Source organism: Xiphophorus hellerii, chromosome 3 (genome assembly GCF_003331165.1).
Source record: "Xiphophorus hellerii strain 12219 chromosome 3, Xiphophorus_hellerii-4.1, whole genome shotgun sequence".
Classification (NCBI taxonomy): Eukaryota; Metazoa; Chordata; class Actinopteri; order Cyprinodontiformes; family Poeciliidae; genus Xiphophorus; species Xiphophorus hellerii.
The window spans coordinates 13,333,761-13,358,229 of NC_045674.1; the positions used below are offsets into that span (position 1 = coordinate 13,333,761).

The window sequence follows — 24,469 nt, forward strand, 5'->3', positions numbered from 1 at the left end:
AGTTTGTCTTCCTGGAAAGGACCTCTACGCGTTGCACACGCACGTTTGCTATCGTCATTATCAGTGCAGCACATGGCTGGGAGGAACTGATAGAGCCTTGAGGTCCCATTCTGACAGAAAACAAGTTTCACTGAGGTCACGTGGAGAGTAAACTGGACACTTGTCAAAAATATACATTCAAAAAAGCAGAAAATATGCACAAACATTTGGCAGTAAGTATTTGTTTTTAATTTGATCTTTTGATACAGCCAGAAAATAAGAAGGGGCCAAGGCTAAATGATATTTTAACACATTCTTATGTATCAAATGTATAAAAAAAAAAGGCTATATGTAAAGACAAGGCATTCACAGGTAATACAATGATGCACAATGTAATGCCAAGTCACTGAAACGTCATACCTAAAAGACACAGCGATGGCAAAGACACGGGAACAAAGTTAAAAAAAAACATTGCTGCATAATACAGAAGACATAATACTAGGAGTAAAGCATGCATCACTATCATCTTGAGTTCATTCTGGTATTTCGCTGCACCAGGCTCAATTCAAGCGCAACAAACTATTTTCTTACTCAGAAATTATTTTCCATAACAGCACACAAGGTTTACTGGAAAGAAAAAACAAACAAAACAACAACAAAAATCAATGGAATACAGTGGAAAACTGGAATAGGAGCGTTGCCAAAATGAAAGTGTTGAATTTTATCATTGCAACACATTGCAGTAGAGTAGGAATAATATTTATGTAACCGACAGAAACAAACTCAAGAGTAAAAGGCTGAAAAACAAAAATAGTGGTATTCACAACAATAATAGAACGAAACTGAGCAATACAAATGCCAAACATGAAATCTGATCAGTTTAATTTTGCCATCTGATTAGACACCTTTGTAAAATCTAACTGCTTTTACAGTTCTTTTATGCTCACACAGATATTAACACTTTTTAACATTAGATCCATAAATTACATTGAAGACCTCAAGAAATGCTTGCTGTTAAAGCTACTGTAGTACTTGTTTTTATTTAAAAATGATTATGTGCAGGGATAGCTCTGCGTCAAAGTGAAGATAGAACACTATTTAAGTTCACTATGGCACTGTGCAAGAATACATTATAGGTCCTATTTCAGTCATGCTGCTGACATAGCCGGTCTGCTATTACACATTTCTGTCTGTGCTTGGCAAACCTGTGTTCGCCCATTTGTTCATCAGAAGAAAACATGCATCTAAAAATACTTTATTCAGCTCTTATCTATTTTAGAGCAAGTTAATTTTGTTGTAAATCTACCCTTACACACATTAACTAAAGAGAATGCAAAGGCTCAAGTCAAACGCATGCCTCAAAATCGAGAAATTCACAGCGAAAGCTCATTGCAACATTCACTGATTTTAAGTGTCTCTAGCAGAGTAAATTAGTTGATACAAGCACCATTAACCTATTTTGCAAGGACAAAGTCTTAATGATCAGGTTGCTGATGCTTCTTGCGCTATTGTACAAATCTTAGAGGCGCACTGAGAAATTTGCTGTTTTTTCAGCATGGAGACAGAAAAATCGGATGTTTTTTGGATCAGTGAATGCACCACACCCAAGCGCTACCAGGTTGGAGCAGCAACAAAAATCCTCAGTGTGAGTTGCTGAGAAATTACATCCACCGAGGTAAAATCAGAGAAAAAGCACAAAACATGAAGGAAAGAAGCTATTTTATAAAAGGAAACCATTTTCCACAGATTTGTCGACTGTCCATAGAGGTAGCCACAACAGAAAGCTACACTTGGGCTAGATGCTGGTCATTTCATATTACTGCTGTTTTGATCATTCTGTACCCGACTTTCAAGTACAACGACAAACCCTATACAGGTGGATGTCTATTTGTTCCAACCTGGGGAATATTTTGTAAAGTTGGCAAAGAGGAACAGACACAGAACCAATGTTATACGATAAGAGGAATGCTGAATGTGTAACAGTAATGTTTATACTTCTGAGCCTCTGACATGCTGTTAGAAAATGCCAGATAGAAGTTTAAGATCTAGATTTTCTAGGGAATGTCCAAAGAGTCAAGGTATCCCTGGTACAGGTGCCAATTTAAACTGTGAACTCTTATCCTATTTTAAATTGGCATCATCCTGTTGAACAGCAACTGCCCTCTCACAAATGGTGACACTGCCTCTGCTCCCAATATAAACCAGCTACGGCTAATAGCAGTGAGAAGGCTTGGAAAAAAATATTTTGAATGCTGTTATTTATGGTTCTTAAAAAAAACAACAAAAAAAACCAACTCAGAATCTGATAAAACTGAGATGAGCAACGGTACACAAAAATCAGTGCTTGGAAGTCAGCCACATATTTCAGATTGACGCATCTCTAACAAATCAGTTGTGGATCCAATAAAGTTAGAAAGCGTCGGGGAAAAGAAACCAGACGAAGGTCTTAAAATGTAAATATTTCAGTTCTTGGTCTTATTTACAATTTTTAGGAAAGAGACAGAGAAAGGCAACTTTAGATTTATCAGATGGCTCTTGTGCAAGTTCTGCTGTAATTTTTAGCGTAAACATTGATTTGGCACATTAAACTCTGCTGTAGTATACACATAATAAAAAGCTAGATGGATGACTGGAGCTTTGCAGATTTGCAATAATACACAGGGGCTTGAATTCAGTGCAGAACATTACCTCTGCACTGGATAAAGTGGTCAAAGACGAGAGGAATACTACACTGAATCTGCATGCAAACACTTTTTTTTTTTTTTTTGAAATGATGCAATACATTCTCACACAGACAAACACACCCCCGCACAATAAACTAAACAAAGCCCTGTTGCAAAGGCAAATCGGCAGCTGAATTAATCCTGTGCTTTTGGATTTGGTTCATAGTTTAACTGAGAGAGGCGACAGCAGCCAATCACTGCGCGGCCTGCTTGGCTCGCTTGGTGTGGCACTTCATGCACAGGATCTTGCCGTCCAGCGGGTAACAGCCGTTTTCATCTGCCTCAATGGAGAGAGGGCGAGTGCAGTCCTGTGGAGCGAATAACGTGTTTTAACTTCCTCCAGAATATGATTCTATTCAAAAGAGATGCTGATTATTAAACGCCTTACCTCACAGCGGTAACACTTGAGGTGGAAGTTTTTATCGAGGGCCACCACTCTGACCGTTTCCTCACTGCCGGCGTCGGGAATGATGGGTTCATTACAGCTCACACACAGAGGAGAGAAACGTCTGCCAGGAACCGACGCACAGGGTGTTGGTTATTTCTCATGAATACACAGTAAAACAATATAAAACACAAAGATAGCCAATAACTGATTTAAATAACATTTGTGTCAGAGACAAAAAAAAATCCTAATTGTAACATCTCAAATTTGAATCCTATGTCTTCATGTTTCAGCTGCTTTCCACAATATCTATGCCAGATTCGACTAACCACACACCTCTTTTTCATAAGAATCTCCCCACGCCCACCAAAAGAACATAACAATGTATTACTGGTGTAAGAGTTTTCAGGCACCTGTGGTAATCCTGCACACAGTAGGGATTGTTGTTGTCGTCAGTGATAAATGGTGCACCCTCCAGTACGCAGGAGCAGGTGCTGCAGCGGAAACAGTGGGCATGGAAACACTGTCCCACAGCCTTCAGCACACGGTCAGTGATTCTCTCCCCGCACCGAGAGCAGACGGCCAGGGAATTCTAACAAGCAAAAATAAAATTAAACAAGGAAACTCAAGAATGATACTAAATGTGCTGAGCATTTAGCCATTTTTACAAAGATAAACTACTAAAACCTTGATGAGCTTCATAAAGAGGGACCTATTATGTTGCAAAACCAAAAACGATTACATTAACCTTTTGACTTTTTACAGAGGAGTTGATACATCAACTCATCTGGTTATGCTGCATATGAACTGTGCTTCCTCACCACGTAACAGTCTTCACATTGTGGTGCGCCGTCCCTGTCATAGAACTGCATGCCCTGCAGGGGGCGATGGCAGCTCATGCAACAGAAGCAGTTGGAGTGGAAGAGTTTGTCCATGGCCCTCACCGCTGGCTGCGTACGGGAAAGAGCCTCGCCACACTTCCCACAAACCTCTGAAGAAAAACCAGAAGATGTTCAAACAAGTAGAATAAAAGCATTCTTCATTGACAGATGAGCTTCTAATCACTACTGGTTGTTTTTAGTGTCATATACTTTTGGGCGCAGATGCAGTAGGCTCATTTAAACTCTTCAGAAGATGCACATCTGCTGCTTTTAAACACTACAAAAAATTTGAAATTATTCAAAACAGTTTATAGAAAATATTGATAAACCTCCTGCTTGATGGTGTTCCAAAACATTTAATCAAAAGCTGCTTAATGACTGCAATGAATAAGATCGACATCTGCCATTCATCTACATTAGTACTGATAATTACGGTGTGAAGCAGACATAAGGTTTAATGATTTTCTAATCGGCGTGGAAAATAGCTGCATGAGAAGAGAGGAGTGATTAATGTCTCTGTTTGTGAAACACAGTTGTACCTGTTGGAGGGGAGGTGATGATGGGGGCTTGTTTGTCCATGTTTTTTATGAAGTCCTGGGTCATTCTCTCCAGCTCCTCCACTTCCTTCATGTTTAGTGGGACGCCACCGCCAGGAACGGAAACTGGGCCCGGAGGTGACGGCTGTCCACACCAAAACAGAAAAACGCATGAAGTACAAATGGCGCTTTGGTAGTTTTATAGATTATGACTAAAACACAACTGAATTTCTGCTCAAACATTATTTAAATACAGTCACTGGCAAAAAATACGTAATAGTAGTGGGGCAACCAGATCTCGTCATACAAGATCTTGTGATATTGTTTCTGGTGGAGGCGACAACTGTCTTATGAGAACTAGCCAGCTGCAGTCTACATGGCTTCTCCTGATGAACTTTAAGAGAAGACGTCCAGACTATCCTTAAATCATTTTTTGGCAGCTATTTGTATTTTTGGCAGAAATAATAAATTGCAAAAGCATAACAGAGGAAACATGAACAACATTTAAGCACTGCAAGTTGTTCAGACTCCGCAGGAGGCAGACAGCGTCTCTTTAACAACCAATGGCTGGACGTCTAGAAGTACATTGAGCAACATGATAATCACAGAACATCCTATTAATATCAGCTGGGAAATGGGTTTTACTGCAGACCATGCACAGTTGAAACACTGACCAAAGGTCTCAAGAGACAAAAAGAAATCAGAAAAAGATAAACAGTTTGTTGATTTTTGTGGCAGAAAAAAGGCTTTTTACGGGATAACTTTGATGCTATGAAGTTTTCTCACGTGTCATTAAAATCTCATCTCGTCTTGTGAGTTTTAGGCATCACTACACTCCCACCTTATAGCTACTAAGACTAAAGCACAGCATGCTCAACAATTATTGTCCACCCTAGTAAAGCTGTGTGAAAAGCTTTAAAAATCAATCTTTAAATTGCAGTAAAATATATGGTAAAGTTCAACTTTTAATCCGAGCACATTCATGATAGTCGTCGATGTATGTATGATGCATGGTTCCAAACAGTTACATATCCAAAGCTGCTACATTTTCCAATCATACTCTTCTGTTTAATTGGATGTCATAAAAAGTGCTGGAGTGACAACGAATGCAGTGGTTGCTACTCCTTAGGGTGGCACAATCTTAGTAAGACATAATTTAAAACTGAAATTGTGATTAGCAATGCTAGATGAGGACCTCAAATTACCTTGCCATCACACACAACCTCTCTGCAAATTTTACCGTTAGAAAAACGGCATTATTCAGTGAGAGATTATTTCACTGCAATAAAAAGACGGGTTTCTACCAGGGGTCCAGTACCTAAACCGGCTACGCTTTGTTGAACAGTACATCCAAAGCAAAAAGCAGGAACCTACTGTTGATGAAGGGCTTGTTTTCATTGGCTGGCTGAAGGAGGATGATGGAAACGTCATAGCCTTGGGTTGAGGAGGAGGCACAGCAGCAGGAAGGTTTTGGTTTGCATTCCTCTGACTCCCAAAAGGAGAAGTCTTTATGTGATTAGGTGCTACAGGAGCAGTAGCGTTATTTGGTGGCGCAGGAGGTCGTGGTGGAGCTGCTGGTGGTGGCGGGAAGGAGATGGTGGCTGTGGGAGGAGAAGGTTTTGGTGCGCTGTTTACTGGAGTGCCTGTTTGGTTCAGGTTCTGGTTGATCTTTTGCGCCAGTGAAGAGGATGACGTCGTCATCCTCCCGCCAAACTTTGGAGCCACGGCGGGCGGTTTAGTGAAAGGCTGGGCGCTGGGGCTCGTTCTGGCCTTGAGTTCCTCTGCCCAGGGAGCAGGAGGGGGCCGGTCTCCCATCTCAGGAGGTGGAAGGAAAGAGAGGGCTGGTTTGGGAGCAGTTGGAGGAGCCGCTGGAGGCTTGGGTGCTGGTGCAGACGAATACTGACTTGGTACCTGTGGATGATCATCAACAACAAAACCCTGAATTTATAGACTCTGATGCAGCCACACACACAAAAAAATTATGTTTTTAAAGGTGACCAATTATGCTTCCTTGAACAGGTTAGGATACGTCTATGGGCTACTCAAATAATTTTTAGATAATAAGGTTTCAGTCTTGTCAGTTATGCTTATTTTGAGTCCTTTTCCAGAATGAGCTGTTTTATGGCGTCTTGTCACTTTAAATCCAAATAATCTGCTGCTGCCCACCCCTCCCCCAAACTCAACATTTACACTTGCATGTGAAAATGGCTGCAAACAGATGCGCAGTAATACAACAGTAAATCTTTGAAAAGCAGAACTGGAGACTCCTGCACAACCAACAAGAATGCAGCAGGTGGGTTAGGGTGAGTTAGCAGGTGAGTTAGGGTTTCTGGATGGTAAGTCAACAACGAAACACGTGTCTTTTCTAGTAAACATTGTACAGCTTATACAGCTGTAAAACCAGCTGACCAAATGTGCTGGAGCTGCTAGGTAGTGGGCAGTGCCTGCTGATTTGTGACATTAAGTCTGCAGTTTTTTGAAACAGCTCATTTTCCAGAAACCAAAAACCTTTAACTTATTCAACTTATTAGTGGCTGAGTGTTTTTTAAGCATTTGAGTTGTTTTTAGAAGGTGTAGAAACTCAAATGGGAGCACAAAAATACACAAAATGTAAAGTTTGCATAATAGGTCTTCTTTCATATTAAAGCTATCGGAGTTAAATTTCTATTTACCATATTTAAAATTCAGCACAGGGAAGTTAATATCTGCTGTATAAACCCCCCTTACTAACACACTTCAAGCAGACACCTTTATTATACTAAATCTGATACACTGATTAAACTAAAAACCTAAAAGAGCCTCACAGTTTGAGCTTATCAGAAGTACTTTATCTTTCTGACATTTATTTTGTGGTTTGGGGCCAATGTTATCCTACTGTGATTCAGTACCTCCCAGTCAGATAAAACACTCCATTTATGGCCCTCTTACCGAGACTCTGGCAGCACACACTGGCTCAATCACACCCTAACGCTCTCAGTTCACCTCACTGTGCATTGCTCTTCCTTTCCGCATGAAGCTCCTCTCTCAGTATGAATCACCAGTAACTTTACTTTTTTTTTGGTTTTCCTCTTTCAATCTTGTGAATAGGCCTGTCGCAATAAACGATAAATCAATTAATCGTACGATAAATTAAAACTATCGACGTCATTTTAATTATCGGCATTATCGTCTCTTCCGGTCTTTTTCTCTTTCTGTTAATGACACTGAATGAAAAAAGGCTTAACTCCGGTGCTCTCTACTGACCCTCCCTTCCTCGTTTCCTTAGTTAAATGCCCAGCGCACACGACACGATCTTAGAGCCCGATTGTCGGCCCATTTTCAAAACCTGACAGACCACACATTAGCCGACAGAAATCCTAGGTATAACGGTTCGATCGGGTTCGGTCCTGCCGTGTGGTGTCCAACAATGGGAACAAAATAATGGCTACAAGTCCAGTGAACTAATTTTAAAACCAGGCGTTAATCAATGCTTTACTACAATCTACCTGTTTTGCATGTGGTTAGTGTCAGCGTAAAGTCCTGACTGAATGAAAATCATTAGAACCTATTTATGTCACGTTAACGAAGAACAGCTGAAAAGTTTATAAACTGGGGTAGCAATTTCCCTCCAACTGCTCTCCTTGTCATTTCTATATTCTTTGCACAAAATGTTGAATAAACATTAATGTTGTTTCCACGTATCAATATCCGCTGGATATCCGTGTCAGCTGTTTGGGATTCCCCTCCGTAATTTCCCCTCAGAAAACGCGGAGAATCCACGCTTTCTGATTGGCTCCCTGTCACATTTAACAGGCTGCGTTAAGCTCCCAGTCGGGGAAAAACCCTGATTTAGATCGGAGCGGCAACGACGATCTACCGCAGGGTTGCTCAAACCTTTTGAGACCAAGATCTACTTTTTCTGTCACCAGCCGGCTGAGATCTACCTCATGACACGAAGACATAAAAATTGTAAATTAAACTCTATTGACTTATTTTATATGCGAATATACATCAGTTATAGCAGAAATAATAAAGTGGTAGAAAACCTAATGCTGTATATTTCTTCCTCAGTGAGATTCTCCTACCGTTTTACTCTCTCTCTCTTTGTCGTTAAGCACGCCCGTTGCCGTGGCAACCGCCTGCGCCCCGCAACGGAGCAGCGAAAACGTAACAGTCAGTCCGTTACGATGTCAAGTTTCCAGGCTTGATATTTATTTCTCGATTATTGGTTGATTAGCTAATGTAAACTCCTGCTCTGCTAGTCAGTCGGTCTTTGAGTCGCCTTTTTTTTTTGTTAATGGAACTGAAACGCACTGAATTGCGCAACACCTTGTTGAAACAATAATTACTGAGAATATAAATTTTAACAGGTTTTGTTGATTTTTTAAAATAATATATTATTCTTTAATGAAGCTACAAACGTTTAGGATCTTAGTAAATATGGTCTCATCGTCCTGGCGGCTTTCAGTTTGTCACCTACTGCCGAGATCAACTCAAAACCTTCCCGCGATCGACGTATTGAGCATCCTGATCTTCCATAACACACCAACCACTACAGGATGATCGGTTACGAAATCGTAAGGGAAAAATAGGGGCAAAAAAACAGTGTAGTGTGAACTATTGTCGGATGTGCCCATTTTCTCTATTTAAATCTGATTATTACTGAAGGGCAATATAGAATACTGACTTCATCATCTGCCCTCTTTTGGTTGAATGCAGTATTTATTTCCACTTTGGCTTTATGTTGTTTAGTTTTTTTTTCAAGTGCATTTTTTGTTAATGGAGACTGAGAATCCATTTTATTTTTGTTTTTGGTTGTTTTGTTTATCAGCTCCAGCGTTAAGTGTTCTTTTGAAAATAAAGTGTATCTATCTTTGGCAAGAAATCGCATGCATTATTACATCATTTCCATTAAATCAGTGTAAAAAGGGCTTCAAACAATATTATCGTTTATCGCAATAATTTTTTGAGACAATTAATCGTTCAGCAAAATTTGTTATCGTGACAGGCCTACTTGTGAGTCATGTGTGCATTTCCCTTCATGAGCTTTCAAGCTGAGCAGATGACTGATTTTTGAAAATCTCCAAACAATTGCCACTGAGCCTGCTGCCCTTTTACTTCTCTGTTTCTCTTTATTTTGCTGGAGCTTAAACATCAATTCCTGCTGTTTCTTAAGCGTTTTAGAGAACGCCATTGTCTGTGCAATGTACCTTGGGACTGAAAGATCCTCTAGTTTCCATATCAGACAACATCTCAGTCAGAGAACCAAGTTTATTGTCAAAGCTCGTCTGTTTCTCCATTTGTCTCTGATGAAGGAATGAAAAAGGTGAAAAATGACAAAAAGTACATTTATTGACTCAAGAATAGTCATTTATGAATGATAATAATTCTAATTTACACACAAAATTAGGATTTTAGGAAACATAGTGGTTCCTAAAAATTAGCCCTCAAAGGTGGAATATGTTACATGTTTAAGATATTTTCCTGGTTAAACAGTTTTAATAAAGCAATGTTTAATTACCAGGCCTCTGCAGAATTTAATGGAATACCGAGTAAGCAATTCAAACATTTAATCAGAGCAGAGACTCAACTAAAATCTGCATGACATCCACCTTTGAGGAATGTAGCTTGACATCACTGGGTTAGATCAATGCAGGTGGTTCTGGTTCTGGGGATGCAGAGCAGACCAGAACCGGAAGACCTGAGAGGTCTGGAAGGTTGATACAACAACAGCAGATCTTTGTATTGTGTATGTATTGTGTATTGTGGTGCTGAGAAATTCAGTGATTTGTAAACTAACAACAGTATTTTAAAGTCTATTCTTTGAGCTACAGGGAGCCAGTGTAGGGACCTTAAAACTGGTACAACTTAGGTTGTATTTTATTCAAGTGTTTAACAAAACCTGTTTATTTAAAAAAGGTATATATGCATTTAAAATGTATTTCCATACAATAATCCATCCATGACCTAACATAAGTTGTGGGGTAAAAAAAAAAAAAAAAATCAAGACAGAAAATCTCCAGGTCATCTACAGACTGAATAACATAAACCAATGCTTTCCAGTCTACAGACTGATAAAGCACCAGTTCAGGCTCCAGTGACTGAAGCAATGTGACTCACCTGTGAGTTCCCAGCAGCATTTGGAAAACTTGAACTGGAAGCAGGAAGAGGTGGAGGTGGTGGGGGAGGAGGGGGAGCGAGACAGCTGGGTGGACAGGCCGCCTCCTCAGGGGGAACTGGGAGGGGGAGGTCATCGGCCACTGGAGGCGGAGCAGGAAAAGCGGGGGCATCAGAGGCAGGAGGTGGGATGTTGCATTCAGGGGGAGGGGCTGGCAGATCATCATCCAATGGAGGAGGAGGGGGTGGGAAGTCTGATAAAAATGAGAAGGGGTTGATTAAAACAGGGCATCAGGGGCCATACCACACAGTATTTTTTCATTGCATGGCCATCTAGTTCTATATCAGAGTGATTGACATATTTTAACACAAAAACAATAAAATCAAAATATATTGATCTCAAAAATCTGATTTATACAAATACCTTAAAAACAGAAGATGCTTTTTATAGTCTAGACAACTAGAAGTGTAAAGGCGAGAAGAGTTTCTTCCTCTTTCTGGTCTCAGTGTTGAACCTGTGGCTCACATGTTCGTAGGGAACTCAAGTTACTGTATGAGTTTGTTCTCTGCAGCAGGGTTGGGCCAGACAATATAAATGTACAATGAAAGACTGGGGGACATTGCGTATGCCGATTGGTTGATGACATTACCAGTGTACAGGAGCCCAAAGTTTCCACCACAAACCTCATGCATTTGTAAAATTCTCCATAAAAATAACCGTTGCTAGCAAAACACAGGAAAACAAACAAACATAACAAAAGAAAACTAAAGCAATGCCCAACATTTACAGAATGGAAACATCTTACTTGCATTTATCCCAATCTCAAGCCTGTGTAATTTTCTTGTATATTTACAAAAGTTATGTTTACATGCTGTGTCAATTACCCAACCACACACAAGAAGTACTGAAAAAAGAAGCTGCAATGGGGAAAAGAGAGATTAAATAATGCAAATACCATCAGAGAGCGACGAGGGCGGTGGAGGCATGTCTCCAACTCGACCAATCACAGCTGTCCCTACTGGTGTCGGTGATGGGGCTGAGGGAGGGGTCTGACTTTTGGGCCTCGGCGGAGCCACAGAAGCAAACTTCTTGGGCTGGTTGTAGAAAGACGGAGTGGTGACTTTGACGTTCAGAGACGATGTCACCACAAACGGCTTGCTGCTGTTGGAGTCGTCCATTTTGTGGATTTATCTGAGGACGAACGGCGAGAAACAAAATAAGCAACCAATAAACACACAGGATTATTTAATTCATCTCACAGCGGCAGACTGGAGGTGAGCTCAGACTGCTTCACCATTCCCACACCCGAAGGGTAAACCAACATTTATCAGCTGACAAATGTCATAGGGTTCGCATTCCTCTGGAGAATATACACGTCAGGCGTAGAGCTGTGGGGATGACGCATCAGTGAAACATTTGGCATGCAAACTGCACACTAATGCATACCAGCTTTAGAGGCTGCATCACCAGCACAACTCAAACGTTAAGAAAAGATGTCGGGAGTGCATTAAAAATTACAATGTTTTTCTATTTGTTGCATTTTGAAATGAAAAAAAAAAGTTACTCATATCATCAGACCTATAAAGTTTGTTCCAGATTTTAATTTATTATCTTGGTTAAAAGTGTCTTGACACCTAACATAAAAGTAATAAGCCTTCCCATGTCATAAAATTTTCTACCTTAATTAAAAGAGCATAATAAAAAGGAAATATGAATCATCTCTCAGGTTAGAGTCACCTAAATATGAGGACTGTGCAGACAGTTTCCAATGAAGTGAGAGAAAAAAGTGTGTGAAATGGTCTTTAATTAGCTTATAAACTCCCAGATGCTGGAGATAATTTACAATATGTAGCACCTGGCCATTTACAGAGTAATAAAGCTCAGCAATAGTAACGTTTCTGAGAACCGCCACTTTCCATAAGTAATGATCATAACCAAATCATCAAGACATTTTCATGCGAGTCACATCATACAGAGAGAGACAGAAAAAAAGTTGAAGCAAACATGCTGGTGGTTAAACAAGTTGTCATCATTTTGATGAGACCTTCAAGAGTTCCTGGGGATTTGAATACACCGCTGTGAAGAACATCTGCATGAACTTTTCCCAGAAGCGAGGTTGTTTGTATGGTTACCCCATCTAACCCTTCAATACCACCAAAACCCACATGTGGACACTGACATCCGCTCAGGAAACTGCCTGCACTTCCACATAGCAACAGATTGCAACACAACATCACAGAGGAGGTAAACTAGAACAGTCAACAGTTCAAGAAACAGGATCTTGAGTTTCAATGAAGCCTTTGACAAATAATATCTGATGAACGCCACGGTCACTACCAGAGAAAGAATGAGTGAACAGATGGAAACAATTAGTCAACATAATCATCATATTTATTTTCTATCTTAGCTCAAGCAAATCAACACCAATGTTCCCTTAAATGAGAGTCACTAAAGAAAGGGGCCATTTTCAGTCATTCATAATTGCAAACAACAGCACAAAGCATTTTATATGAGTCTGACCAGAGTACCAGAGCTTGGTAACCAGACACAGGGGTTCAGAGAGTCACTACTGAATGTCTATTACATAAGAGACATTACATAGTTATTGCATATTTAGTGCATGAAGTTTGCCTTTCTTGTCCAAGTCCCATATAAAATCCATTTGAAACACTATTCATCTTATATGCAAAAAGGCCCGTTATTGTGCTGCATGGGGGTTGGAGTAAATTGTTTAACCAACTAAATATTAATGTCCAAGAATGTTAGAAGCGGTACCATTAATGTGTGAATATTGGATGTATAGCAAATGTAACAAAAAATAAAAGTATATAAAAAAAAAACTTCAATAACTGTAAGACAACATATTTCTGTTGCCTTTCAAGAAAACTGTCCTCCTCAGGTGTGGCCAATTAGGTTTATTCATGTTGCACCAGCACACAACAAAAGTCATCCCCACACGCCTTACAAGTGAGGAGTTTCAACACAGGGCCTTAGAGGGTGGCAAAAGAAAATAAATTACTCATCAGGGTTTTCTTAATGTCGGTAAACAGAGTAAGGACCTTGGAAGCATTCTTTCTCAAGGAAGCAAAAGACAGTATGTTAAAAGTGTTTTCTATCCTTGTTGCTTTTTTATGGGGCACACTCAACTCTTCAAAGTTCTCAGAACAAAATAAAACCATACAGTTCAGAGGAGAGTTTGTTCTCTATGTCAGCATTCATCAAAAAACAGTTTTAACCATATATGTCCAAGCTAAAGCCAAGTTGTTTCACAGGCATGTCAGCTGATGCATAGTGTCAGAACATTGGGTAAGAGTTCCTACAATGAATCATGGAATTTTAGAAACATTGGCTCCTCAAATGTCCACCACTTGGCAACTCGCAGCACCAACTTGCTATAACTACAATTATACAAGGAATTAATTGCAGTACTTTAACTCGTGAGTTTAACATCTGGAAACATGTTTTAGGTTAAACATCTGGAAACGGGGCAGTTGAAATCAACTTTGGGGGAAGAGACTTGTTTTAATCCTTCCTTCTGCTCCAGTCTAAACACTGGAACGGACAACAAACCTTATGTCATCATAACTGATAATGAGGAACTTCCAAGGTGATAACATGTGCAAATATGCTCCATACTTCCTCAAACACTAAGGTATTTATAACTTTCACCTGTTTTTGTGTACCTTTATACGAAGCAGGCCTTTTATATAATTCTTGAATTTGAAATCCTTTTTTAAAATGCCACCTTTTAACCATTTCCACGTGTGCTTATCTGAAAGTTTAAGAGAACATTCAATCATTTTGTTGTAATTGCTGTAACCTCTGAGAAATTTGTCGGAGTCTGCTGAATCACCAGTCTCTGAAATTTCCTTGAACAAACTAATGACTTCTTCTGCTGACAAGCTTTATGGAGCAGCTGATTTCATTTCTAGCAGGATTTGGCATGGTATCTCTATAGTTGGGTGGACAGCAAACTTGCCTTACCTGAACCCTATAAAGAGTCTATGGGGTATTGTCAAGAAGATTCTGAGAGACACCAAACCCAACAATGTGGATGACCTGAAGATCACCACTAAAGCAACCCGGTTTTCTTAAAACCTCAGCAGAACCACAAGCTGATCACCTACATGCCACACTGCATCAATGCAATAACCTACGGAACAGAAACTTTGGAAAATGGACATACTTTCTAGTGGCTCAACTATGTATATGTATACCAAAAATTATAGCTTCATAACTAAACAGAATTCTAACAATATCCATATCTGTAAAATCACAATTGAAAGAACTGATTGAATGCAATATGTGGCAAGTTATATTTCAATGGCTGGGCATTAAGAGGTTTTTCTTTCCAGTAATATATTTGGTCACCTGGATAGACTTTCAGCATCTAACCACAACTAATTTGTAAGATTTTAGCTATCAAGATTGTAAAGTTCACTGTGGCATTTGAAAATAAGAAACTGAGGAAAATGTTGGGTAATTGTGATCACAAGGAATTTGGGGTTTCATAAACTGTAAGCCACAATCATCAAAAATGAAGATGAATGCAATAAGTTAAGTTTTCCCTGATGTTTTAATTAAATATGCATTTGTAGAATTGCTGGAAAATAAATGCAAAAAGGTGAAATTAGCAAAAAGCAATAGAGGACCGTGCTGAGCACCAACTTGTAAAGCTGTTGTCAATGTGTTCTGTATCAAGACCTACTTGATTTAAAATGAAGAGGACGTCTATCAACAGAGTACTCCAGCCAGAACACTTAAATCTATTATAGGCGAGTGCTTAACAGGGATAGTACCGACTGTGATTTGGTCCTGTAATTGGAGTACTGAAGCCTCTTTGTCTCCAAGAGACAAAAGTCCTCTTAATTATTCAACAAGAACGATAACTTGTGGCAAGGTTTCATCTTCCCCCACAATGCTTGAATGCAGTCCAAAGGGATTCAGTCTGGTGAGATCAGCTACACTCTCAACCTCAGACGGTCTTACAAATGTATCATGAAACCTGATGCCTCAGAGGAGACCCACTGCTGAAGAACATTTCTGGCACAATAACTCAATGACATCACCGTTTTTGTCTTTTCCGCTGCCATGTAATCGACTCTCCCAGAATCTTTGCAGCTCTACTCTGTTATTTTTATTCCCATAATGAAAAGAAAATGTCTGACATTGTGGTTTCCTTTTACAACTGGAGATGCAGATTAACGTTCTGTGGCAGAGCATAACTCTTGGTTTTTTTTTCTAATCTCCTTCCTCAGCCTCTAATTCAAGTCTCACCCACTACTTGAACTGAATGACATCACTCGAGACTGCATTCAATCATAGCTACCCTACAGCTGTAATGGGGGATGGACTCAAGAGGTTTCTGAAGGGCCCCTTCAGAAACCACAGAGCCAGAACAGTCAGTTTCCACAAACTAGAAAACTGTACTTCAACAGGGTTTGAATACTAACACCTTTTTTTTTCTCTTTCGTAAATTATATAAATTGCACATCCTTTTCCTGTGTCAATGTCTGACAATAAATCAGACAAAACCTGTTTCAGGTCATTTAGGATTATCAAAATTATTTCCATTTGCTAAATTCCAGAATAATTATAGGGTAAGAATTTTTTTTAGGACTTAAGTTTAAATTCACAAATTTATATGAGATCACTATGCTTTCAAGAAAACCAGGATGGCTTTGTCAGTGGCGTATGTTTTATACCACAGAGATGAACGTGTTCTGGTATGAAATGTGTATTCTAGCTCCAGAATAAAAGCAAAAATCCTTGTGATAATGCTGGCTGTCCCTGAAAGACAGTGTTATTATCCACAGTGACACCATTACAGCCTAAAAGGCCACTTCGATAGGAAGAAGTCAGTACTCCAGATTAAAGTATGTAATCACACAAAATGTATGATTAAAGTAAGTATTCAGGGACAATGACCCCAAATTTTGGGAAATCTAACTATGTAAGTAAATATCCAGTAAATATTTATAAGAATCTTTTGGAAGTATACCTGAAATGTTTAACTCCATTAAAAAACTAAATCTACTAAACAAGGAATTGTATTTCAAGAATGTTACAAAAATATATCAAGCAAGTAGAAATCATTTCGGTAAACTCAAGTGTCCTAAAACCGGAGATATTTAGTGTAAAGATCTGGTTTCAGCTGTGTGACTGAAGATGACTAAACAGCATCACAGCAGTCTTTAGGATGCTTGCAAAAGCTGTTCTTACAATAAAACTGATTGACAGAAAGAATCTGGTGACTACATGAGTCATAAAAATAGCAAAATACTGCAAATAAATTATGAAATATAAGAGAACAAAACAAAAACAGGTTTAACACTGAGGTTATCTTGAAGTTATAATGTTTCCAATTATTTATACATGGGAAAAAAAACAATATCAGAAAACAACTCTTCATAAATATTTAGTTATATCAAATTTGAATTTATGACAGTATTTTCAGTTATTTCTTCCAGTATCAGTGGCTAGTGTCCGGCTGCTGAAACCCCCCATTGTTCTAATGTTAATAACACACACGGTTTCTGGGAAAGCCTGTCTAGGCCGGGGGTCACTACTGCCCGGACAAACAGCCCTTTTGAGCCCAGTCTTACAGGTCACTGGGTATGTATTGTGTGCCTACGCGGTATTTCTATTCACATTCATTAAAGCAGACATCTCAAACCTTGTAATGTCAGCTACTGGATCCTGTATCGCACTGCTCCTCCCCTCTGTCTGCTTACACCAACACAAAGTGTAATGAAGGCCAACGCAGAGTCACAAGATTCCTTCAGACTAAATCCAAGCAGCAGACCAGGGAGATGCTCTGAAATAACTTGTGTGTTTTGACTCATAAAAGCTACAATTAAGGAGAATTCCTCATTACACTAGCCATGAGCAGAGCTACTCGCCGTTTGTGTCAACATGTTTTATGTGACTCCCCAACCAAATAAAACAGGAGAATACTGAGGTACCCTGAGTACTGGGATAATGGATGTGCAACAACAGATCCAGTACCTCACATCAGAAGCTTCTCAAAGTAAGGTGTTCTTGAACACAGTTTGTTTACGGCAGCCCTGGATTGAGTCTCAAAAGAATTTGACAATGCCAAAGCTGGAGAAATCCTTTCCTAAAATACTGCATCTCTGAAAGCTTAAATTCCTTCTAATCTTCCGGTTCTTACTGCAAAATCCTGCAAAAGCTTTACGTTCCCCCCAACATTAGAATAGATAAATTATTTAATAAAATGTGAGAAAAATGTGGGAAGCTAGTGAATCAGACCAAAAATGACTCTCTGCAATTATGATGAAGTGATTAGCCAATCAGAATACACAACATCCAGTGCTTTAGCCATTTTGGTTTAGATGGAAATATACAAAAACTGAGTAGTATTTACAAAGACATGAAACCATAACCCTACATAGGCATCTGTTTACTACGGTTGGGGTAAGAGTGAAAAGTAATCTGTGGGTCTAAGAAACTTTACCTGTATTTACAACTAGGAGTCACCTTTGATAGTTCATAAAACAAAAGACAAACCTCCAGCCCTTCTACAATGGTCATTTTTAACCACAGAGGTTAAAGCATCCATTTACAACACCAATATGGACAGAAATCTAAAAAGCACAGAAACGGCAATATTTCTTGATATTAAACATTCGTAACAAACACTCCATATTCAGCAGATAAGAAAAAGCAGATATACTATACCCATTATATGAACTAGCTAAGTAAAAAAGCCAAATAAATATCTGAGTTTAATAAACTTCCCAATAATTACTCCAATACAATTGCCAAGACTGCAGTTGAGGGACAGGCCAGTTGTTTTTTTTCCTGAAATTATTGATAAACTCAACATAGCAATCAGCCAGTTAATGGAGAGATTACTAAAACTAATGAGGTATCCCTGATCTATATCTACATTTTCCAGATAGTTCATTCCAGTTTGCACCATTTGCCAACTCGTGCCATCACAATTGACATTTACTAAATATGTTCAAGTTCACTTGAAGTCAGACTCTGCATAGTTAAATATCATACAGTCTACCCATTGTTGATAAGAATGAAAGACAAGAGACAAGACGGATTACAAGTGTGTGAATGAGACGGAGACGGATGGAAGAGCAAACATGCTAGATGTAGCGGTACTGATAGTGTTTGAACTTGAGCACCTGGGGTTAATCATCCAAAGCAATGTGGAGTGCACAGGAGGCGAAGAAAAAGGAGAGTTATGGTGGAGACAAACGTCAAGGACAATAAATGTCTCTGTGAGGGTGAAACGGGAATACTTACAAGATGTCGACACAAAAAATGAACTGAAACTGGAGTTTCAACCTTCAGAAATAAGTTGAGATATCTTTAACTACTTGCATATTAATTTACTATAAATAAAAATGGTTTGGTCTTTGAGACTGAAGCTAATGTCTAGCCTCAGAGCAAAGAGGAGCAAACTAGACTTCAACATTCTTAGAACCCCAATCATAAAAAAAAAGAAGGAAAACCATAGTGGTTTAATGAAATGCTACTTTATAAACCTTTAAACATTTACCTGAGTATTATGTAAACAAGTTAGATGGAGGTTAGAGGAGATGAAGACTTAAAAAAATAAATTGCATTAAGCAAATAATTTATGCTTTTTAGCTACTTTAGATTTAAATCAGATAATACAAAATGCTTTGACATGTTTTGTTCTCACAACATATTTCACACAGAAAGATCACTGGTGGTGCACCAAGTCTTGTCTTTCTGTCTTGCATAAATAATCACTGCCTCCTGTGTTTGTAATCACCCAATGGAAACATAAACAAAGTTAATAAAATAGTATTTACATGAAATACTGTGATGTTTTTGAGGTTAGAGTTGTTTTAAGACAATAGTCTGCTTTGGACTTTGGTCCTTCTGTCAGGATAAGCCTCTAGGAATGAGAGTTATCTGCTGCAAGTACAATATTTACACTGCATATACTGGTTTTTTTATTAGAAGTGACAGACAATAGAAAAGATTAGAAATTAGTTTATCATTAATTTGGAGACAAATTCAGGGAACCAATGTTTGAGCATGTCCAGAGGAGTGATGGAGGATATATTGGGCAAGAGATTTTGAATGCGAAGTTGCCAGGGAGGGAGGAGAATGAGAAAACCACAGAGAAGGTTTGTGGATGTAGTACTGCGACAGAGGAAGATGCCAGAGATAGATTGAGATGGGATACAGAGTTTCTGCTATCAAACCCTCCAAAGGAGGAGGCAAAAGAAAAATTACCTACATATACCTGGTCTTCATTGGCTGACAACCAAACCTCCCTTTAAAAAGAGTATGGCGCAATGACAGGAAGTTTGACAGGAAATGAATTTACTGAAATTATACAAACCTTTATTATTACGATTCTACCGTTAACACTGGCAGAAAACGAACATACATCGTAAATGAGCTTGTATTTAATACTATTTGGTTATTTGCGATAGTCTAGAACAGCCAATGGACAAAGCTAAAGCTTTTTTAGCATTTTAAAACGTCTCCATAGATTATGAACGTAGCATTCCGACAACCCCTGGATTAATCCGACAGTAACCAAAGCCTGTCAGCGTGGAGGAAAACACTGCAGATAAAAAGGAGCAGATCATTAAACGCAGAGGTGATTCAAAGCAAACGTGTATTAGTATATTAGCTAGCAGACAGGCTAGCAAAGCTAACGCTGCGTTCTATGTTTTTAATGACTAAAATTAATCGTTAAGTGTCAAGTCTACCTTTGAAAAGCGTTACCGTGACAACGGCATCTGCGTTCTTTCACAAAGCTACATTTTAACCGAGGTCTGAAGAATAACACTCACTCACCTCTACCTTCGGGCTCGGACCGATCAATGAAACCGCTGATTTCCACCTACAGTAACGTTAGCAGGTCGGAGCACCACCGAGTCTGCACACACCCCACCACGTTTCCACTCGTTTCACGCTGCTCGGTGGTTAACGCCGCCCCATTCTCCCCCCTTTACCTCATATGGAAAAGTCACTGGGTTCTCTTAACTGCGCTGTCATCTGATTTAGTGATGTAAGCTCTCAATTATTAAATCCAGCAGCATGACTACCTGCCTGCCATCTACAACTTTTTTTTTAATCTTTTAAGCTGGCCTTCCTGTCGGAGCTTCCGCATAGCCATGCCTTTATCGTCGGTGTCCAGCACCGTGTTGTACGGCAGGCTGTTTGTGTATATACTCTGATACTCTTGATAGCGGTCGCCTGCTAGTTTTACTACATGGCTCTGGTTCTACAAACAGTAATTTGCTCATGCTAATGACTGGTTGGTCACATGCTGCACTAGTTTAAAGTGTACATAAAATTGTGCTAAGCATGAAATCCACAAAATACAGACAAGTGAAATCAGGACGTGAAATCAAACCGTAATCAACAATTACAGTTTCTTTGAAACACAGTTTTGACTTGAGAAATAACTTTGATTGTAAAAAACAAAATATATCAGGCAGAGAGGAAGATTGTCGCTCAAGGAACCATTTATGCACCAAAAGGTTTCACTGGTAGACCACTCTGGTTTCAGAAAATGCAAACTTTTATGCTTTCTGGTGTGCCAGTTGACCATCAAATAGTGAACAAATAGCCTGCTTTATATGAGGACATTTTACTAAATGTCCTCATATGTGTACACAGTCAACTAGCACAGCCTAGAAATGCAGAAAACTGATTTGTAGAGCCTAGAAATCACACAAATCAACTAAGTGTAGCTTACAAGTTCATTAGAGAGAGTACATCTGAAATATGCACTGGTTAATTAGTTGACATTTGTGTAACATGACTAAAAGCTTCTGTCAGTAAGTGCATTTTTAAGCTATACTAATTGACTATTTAGATTGTATTAGTTAACTCTTGCACATTTAAGGATCATATGTAAATGAGTGAGAGGAGATGGTGTTGAAAAGGTCACATTAGGATTTTGAACATGTCATCAGCTTCTATGGCAGTCAGTGACTAGATTGGTCTAATGGTCAACTATTGCACAAAAAAAGCCTACTAGTTGGGACTTTAGTGTCCCAAGACATGTGCTATCACTAGTTGATCAAACTGCAAACAGTAAAAAGTAAAAAAGACAATGTTTTTTTTAACTTGTGTAAGCAAATGTATAACTAGTAGTCACAGACCAATTCTTGAATATTTACACATATGGCTTACCGTAGACATGAGACTACACAGCGTATTCAGGAAGATTTGTTCTTATCCACTGAAAAGACAGATAGTCCCAGGAACACCACCCAGCACTATGAGCTTACTGTACGCTCTATTAGAAAACGCTGCTTGGAGGTAGATCCAAAGCGCCTATTTCCACAAAGATGACATTTCATTGACGTATCAGAACCTGAAAATCTGCACCATCTCTATGCAGTCAAAAAACTTTACCTTATTAGGTAACCTGTTGCAATCTGATCCATAAGACAACAGTTCCTATGTTACTGAATGATTCACTAGAAAAAAGCTTACCCTGTTATTACAGCTGCGGTATGGATCTCACTTTAACTTCCCCTCTCTCTTCCTTTTGTTCTTTTTCCTCTTCTCGGTCCAGAATGAGTAAGAGGTTGGAGCTTGTATCTGTAACACCAACTTCTCTTTCTCTCTTCCTCTCTCTGGCTGCTAGACCCTCCCCCTGAGTTTTTCAGCCTGGAAAAGGAATGACACCATCCTCCCAAACAAGTTCTTTCTCGTCTGACTTTGGCTCAGGACTTGTGTATTTCTGTGTAAACAGCACCCCTCTATCTCTCCGTCTTTCCCTGTTCTGTATATCTGCTCATAAACGGTCCAGTCAGGACCCCTTCCTTCTCCTGTTCCTCCTCCTCTTCCTCCTCCTCCTCCTCCTCCTCCTCCTTCTCCCCTTCCTTGTTCTTCTCCTCCAGCCCTCTCCTTTCTCTCTGGATTCTTACAGCATTCTTCATTGAATGACATCAACCCCCTTACCTCTCCATGTAAGGTCAGGCTGGGGGAATGAGGGAGCCCGGAGAGGGGGAGATACTGGGGACTTGATTAGATACAGACTCAGAAAGCGGTCAGGGCTTTAAACAAAAGGAGGTACAGTGGCTGAAGAAAGTATGTTCCACTCAGCATGGACTGTGGAAACTATTTTTGCTTTTATCTACTCTCAAAAAGTTCCTCAGCATTTTTTGCATTTTACTCCAAACCCCTCCTTCATGTGATAAATAATGACAAATTAATTATATAAAACTGTTTGTAGGCTCCTCCTCATAACAAGGATGCTGTCACCTTTAGCCTGGTGTTAATGTGAGACACCGCCCATCCTGTAAACCAGCCCTATGTCTGACTATATGTCCTACTCACACACACACACACACACACACCCCCACGCGCACACCCCCGCACACGCACGCACACGCACGCGCCCGCCCACACACACATACACACACCTCACATCCTTTTCACTTATCTGGCCACTACCTTTGACTGGTATCGCCTGTTAGAGGTGCAGTTATTGCTGGTTCATTGTGGGAACTGAATATCAACATGGTGATGACTGAGCTCTTCATGAAACCATTTTTTTGCCAACTTGCACATGTTTTGAGTTGAAATAGAACCACTTCTTAAAATCTGTACTTTGTTCTGCATTTTAGGGTTTTGGATAAGCTAGAAGAAGAAGATTGCTTAAGAACCACGGTACATAAAAAAAAAAACTAACACTTTTTAGTGTTATAATACTATAACACTTTTTAGTGTTATAGTGTTGTAAGTTATAATATATGATATTATAACTTTAGCTACCTCCTAAAGTTATAATATCATGGAAAAGTTCAATATTGTAAAAAATAAAGTTTATATAAAGGTGTAACCCATATGTTAAGTAGATTAATTACCCCAATTGAAATATTACAAGCTTTTTATCTTGTAATTTTGATAATTACAGCTTACAGGTAATAAAAAACAAAAACGAAGTTGCTTGAAGCACTTTATGCAACAGAGCAACTCAAAATAGTGTACGTTGTTTAAATCGGTTCAAAATGAGTCATAGTTTTCAAAATCTGCAAACAAAAAAAACCCTGAAAAATGCCTTTGTTTAAACTTTGTTGAATCAATTGTTTGCAAAACCACAGATTGCTGTTAAGTCTCCTGTGGTTTGTGAAGCCACTGAATCTTACCAATCTTATCTATCTTACCAATTGGAATTAAATCAAGGCATTGACTGGGTCATTCTAACTTAAAATATTCTTATTTTAATCCTTCCACTGTAGCTTTAGCTGCATATTTAGAGTCATTTATATGCTGAACAGTAAACCCCCACTAACGCCTCAAGTTTTTTTGCACTTTAAACAGCTAAACAAGATATTGGACTTTTTATAATGAATTCTTCTTAGTCTTCTTCAATAAAGTCCAGATTTGTTGAATGCAAGACTAATATTTGTCCTGGCAACAGATTCTCTGACCTGAGCTGTGGATCTTGGCTGTTTTTGTTGATTAATTTCCATGTGTTGTTAGGTTTGCTGTGGTACCATGCTCTCTCCATTCTCAGATGATGGCCTGAAGAGTGCTCATTTAGGGGTATCAGAGTAAAGTGACCAACTACAGACACATGCCACACTTTTCAGATTTTTAATAATTATAAAAAAATAGAGAAGACCACGCCTTCCTTTTTCTCCCACGTCACAGTCTCGTTCCGTTTTGTGTTCAACATGAAATCTGAATAAAATACAACTGTGGGAATAAAGGACTGCGAATGAGGAAATAAATCTACAATCTAAGCCCACATCATCACTTGAGATTCATGTTGAGACACAGCAGAGCCGCGCTCCACTCATGTTGTGAAAGTGTGTGTAAACTCTGGGCTGAGCTCCGGCAAGCCTCTGTTGTGTAACCTGCTGCTGCGTGGGGTC

At 39.2% G+C, this 24,469-nt stretch overlaps 1 protein-coding gene across 3 annotated transcripts; it reads right to left on the reverse strand.

Moving 5' to 3' along the window:
* Positions 1–205: 205 nt before the first annotated feature.
* Positions 206–22,381, reverse strand: zyx (zyxin). Of its 3 annotated transcripts, none has more exons than XM_032558265.1 (10): positions 22,077–22,381; positions 11,557–11,792; positions 10,604–10,854; positions 9,694–9,789; positions 5,879–6,415; positions 4,508–4,649; positions 3,909–4,078; positions 3,501–3,679; positions 3,091–3,211; positions 206–3,010 (listed from the first exon to the last, which is right to left on the reverse strand). In XM_032558265.1, the coding sequence occupies exons 2-10, from the start codon at positions 11,777–11,779 to the stop codon at positions 2,897–2,899; spliced, it is 1,833 nt and encodes a 610-aa protein (XP_032414156.1). In that variant the 5' UTR covers positions 11,780–11,792; positions 22,077–22,381; the 3' UTR covers positions 206–2,896. The 3 variants fall into 3 exon arrangements, with proteins under 3 accessions (XP_032414156.1, XP_032414158.1, XP_032414157.1); XM_032558267.1 differs by lacking the exon at positions 22,077–22,381 and adding an exon at positions 21,771–21,793; XM_032558266.1 differs by lacking the exon at positions 22,077–22,381 and adding an exon at positions 20,424–20,739.
* Between the last annotated feature and the right edge of the window lie 2,088 nt (positions 22,382–24,469).

What these genes read in the sequence shown, in the direction of transcription:
- zyx (XM_032558265.1), bottom strand. Translation starts at nt 11,779, where the DNA reads ATGGACGACTCCAACAGCAGCAAGCCGTTTGTGGTGACATCGTCTCTG. An exon ending in GCCCTCGTCGCTCTCTGATG is followed by an intron (nt 10,855 to 11,556) that starts GTATTTGCATTA and finishes CATTTTTATCAG; the next exon opens with ACTTCCCACCCCCTCCTCCT. An exon ending in TCAAGTGTTACCGCTGTGAG is followed by an intron (nt 3,011 to 3,090) that starts GTAAGGCGTTTA and finishes TTCGCTCCACAG; the next exon opens with GACTGCACTCGCCCTCTCTC.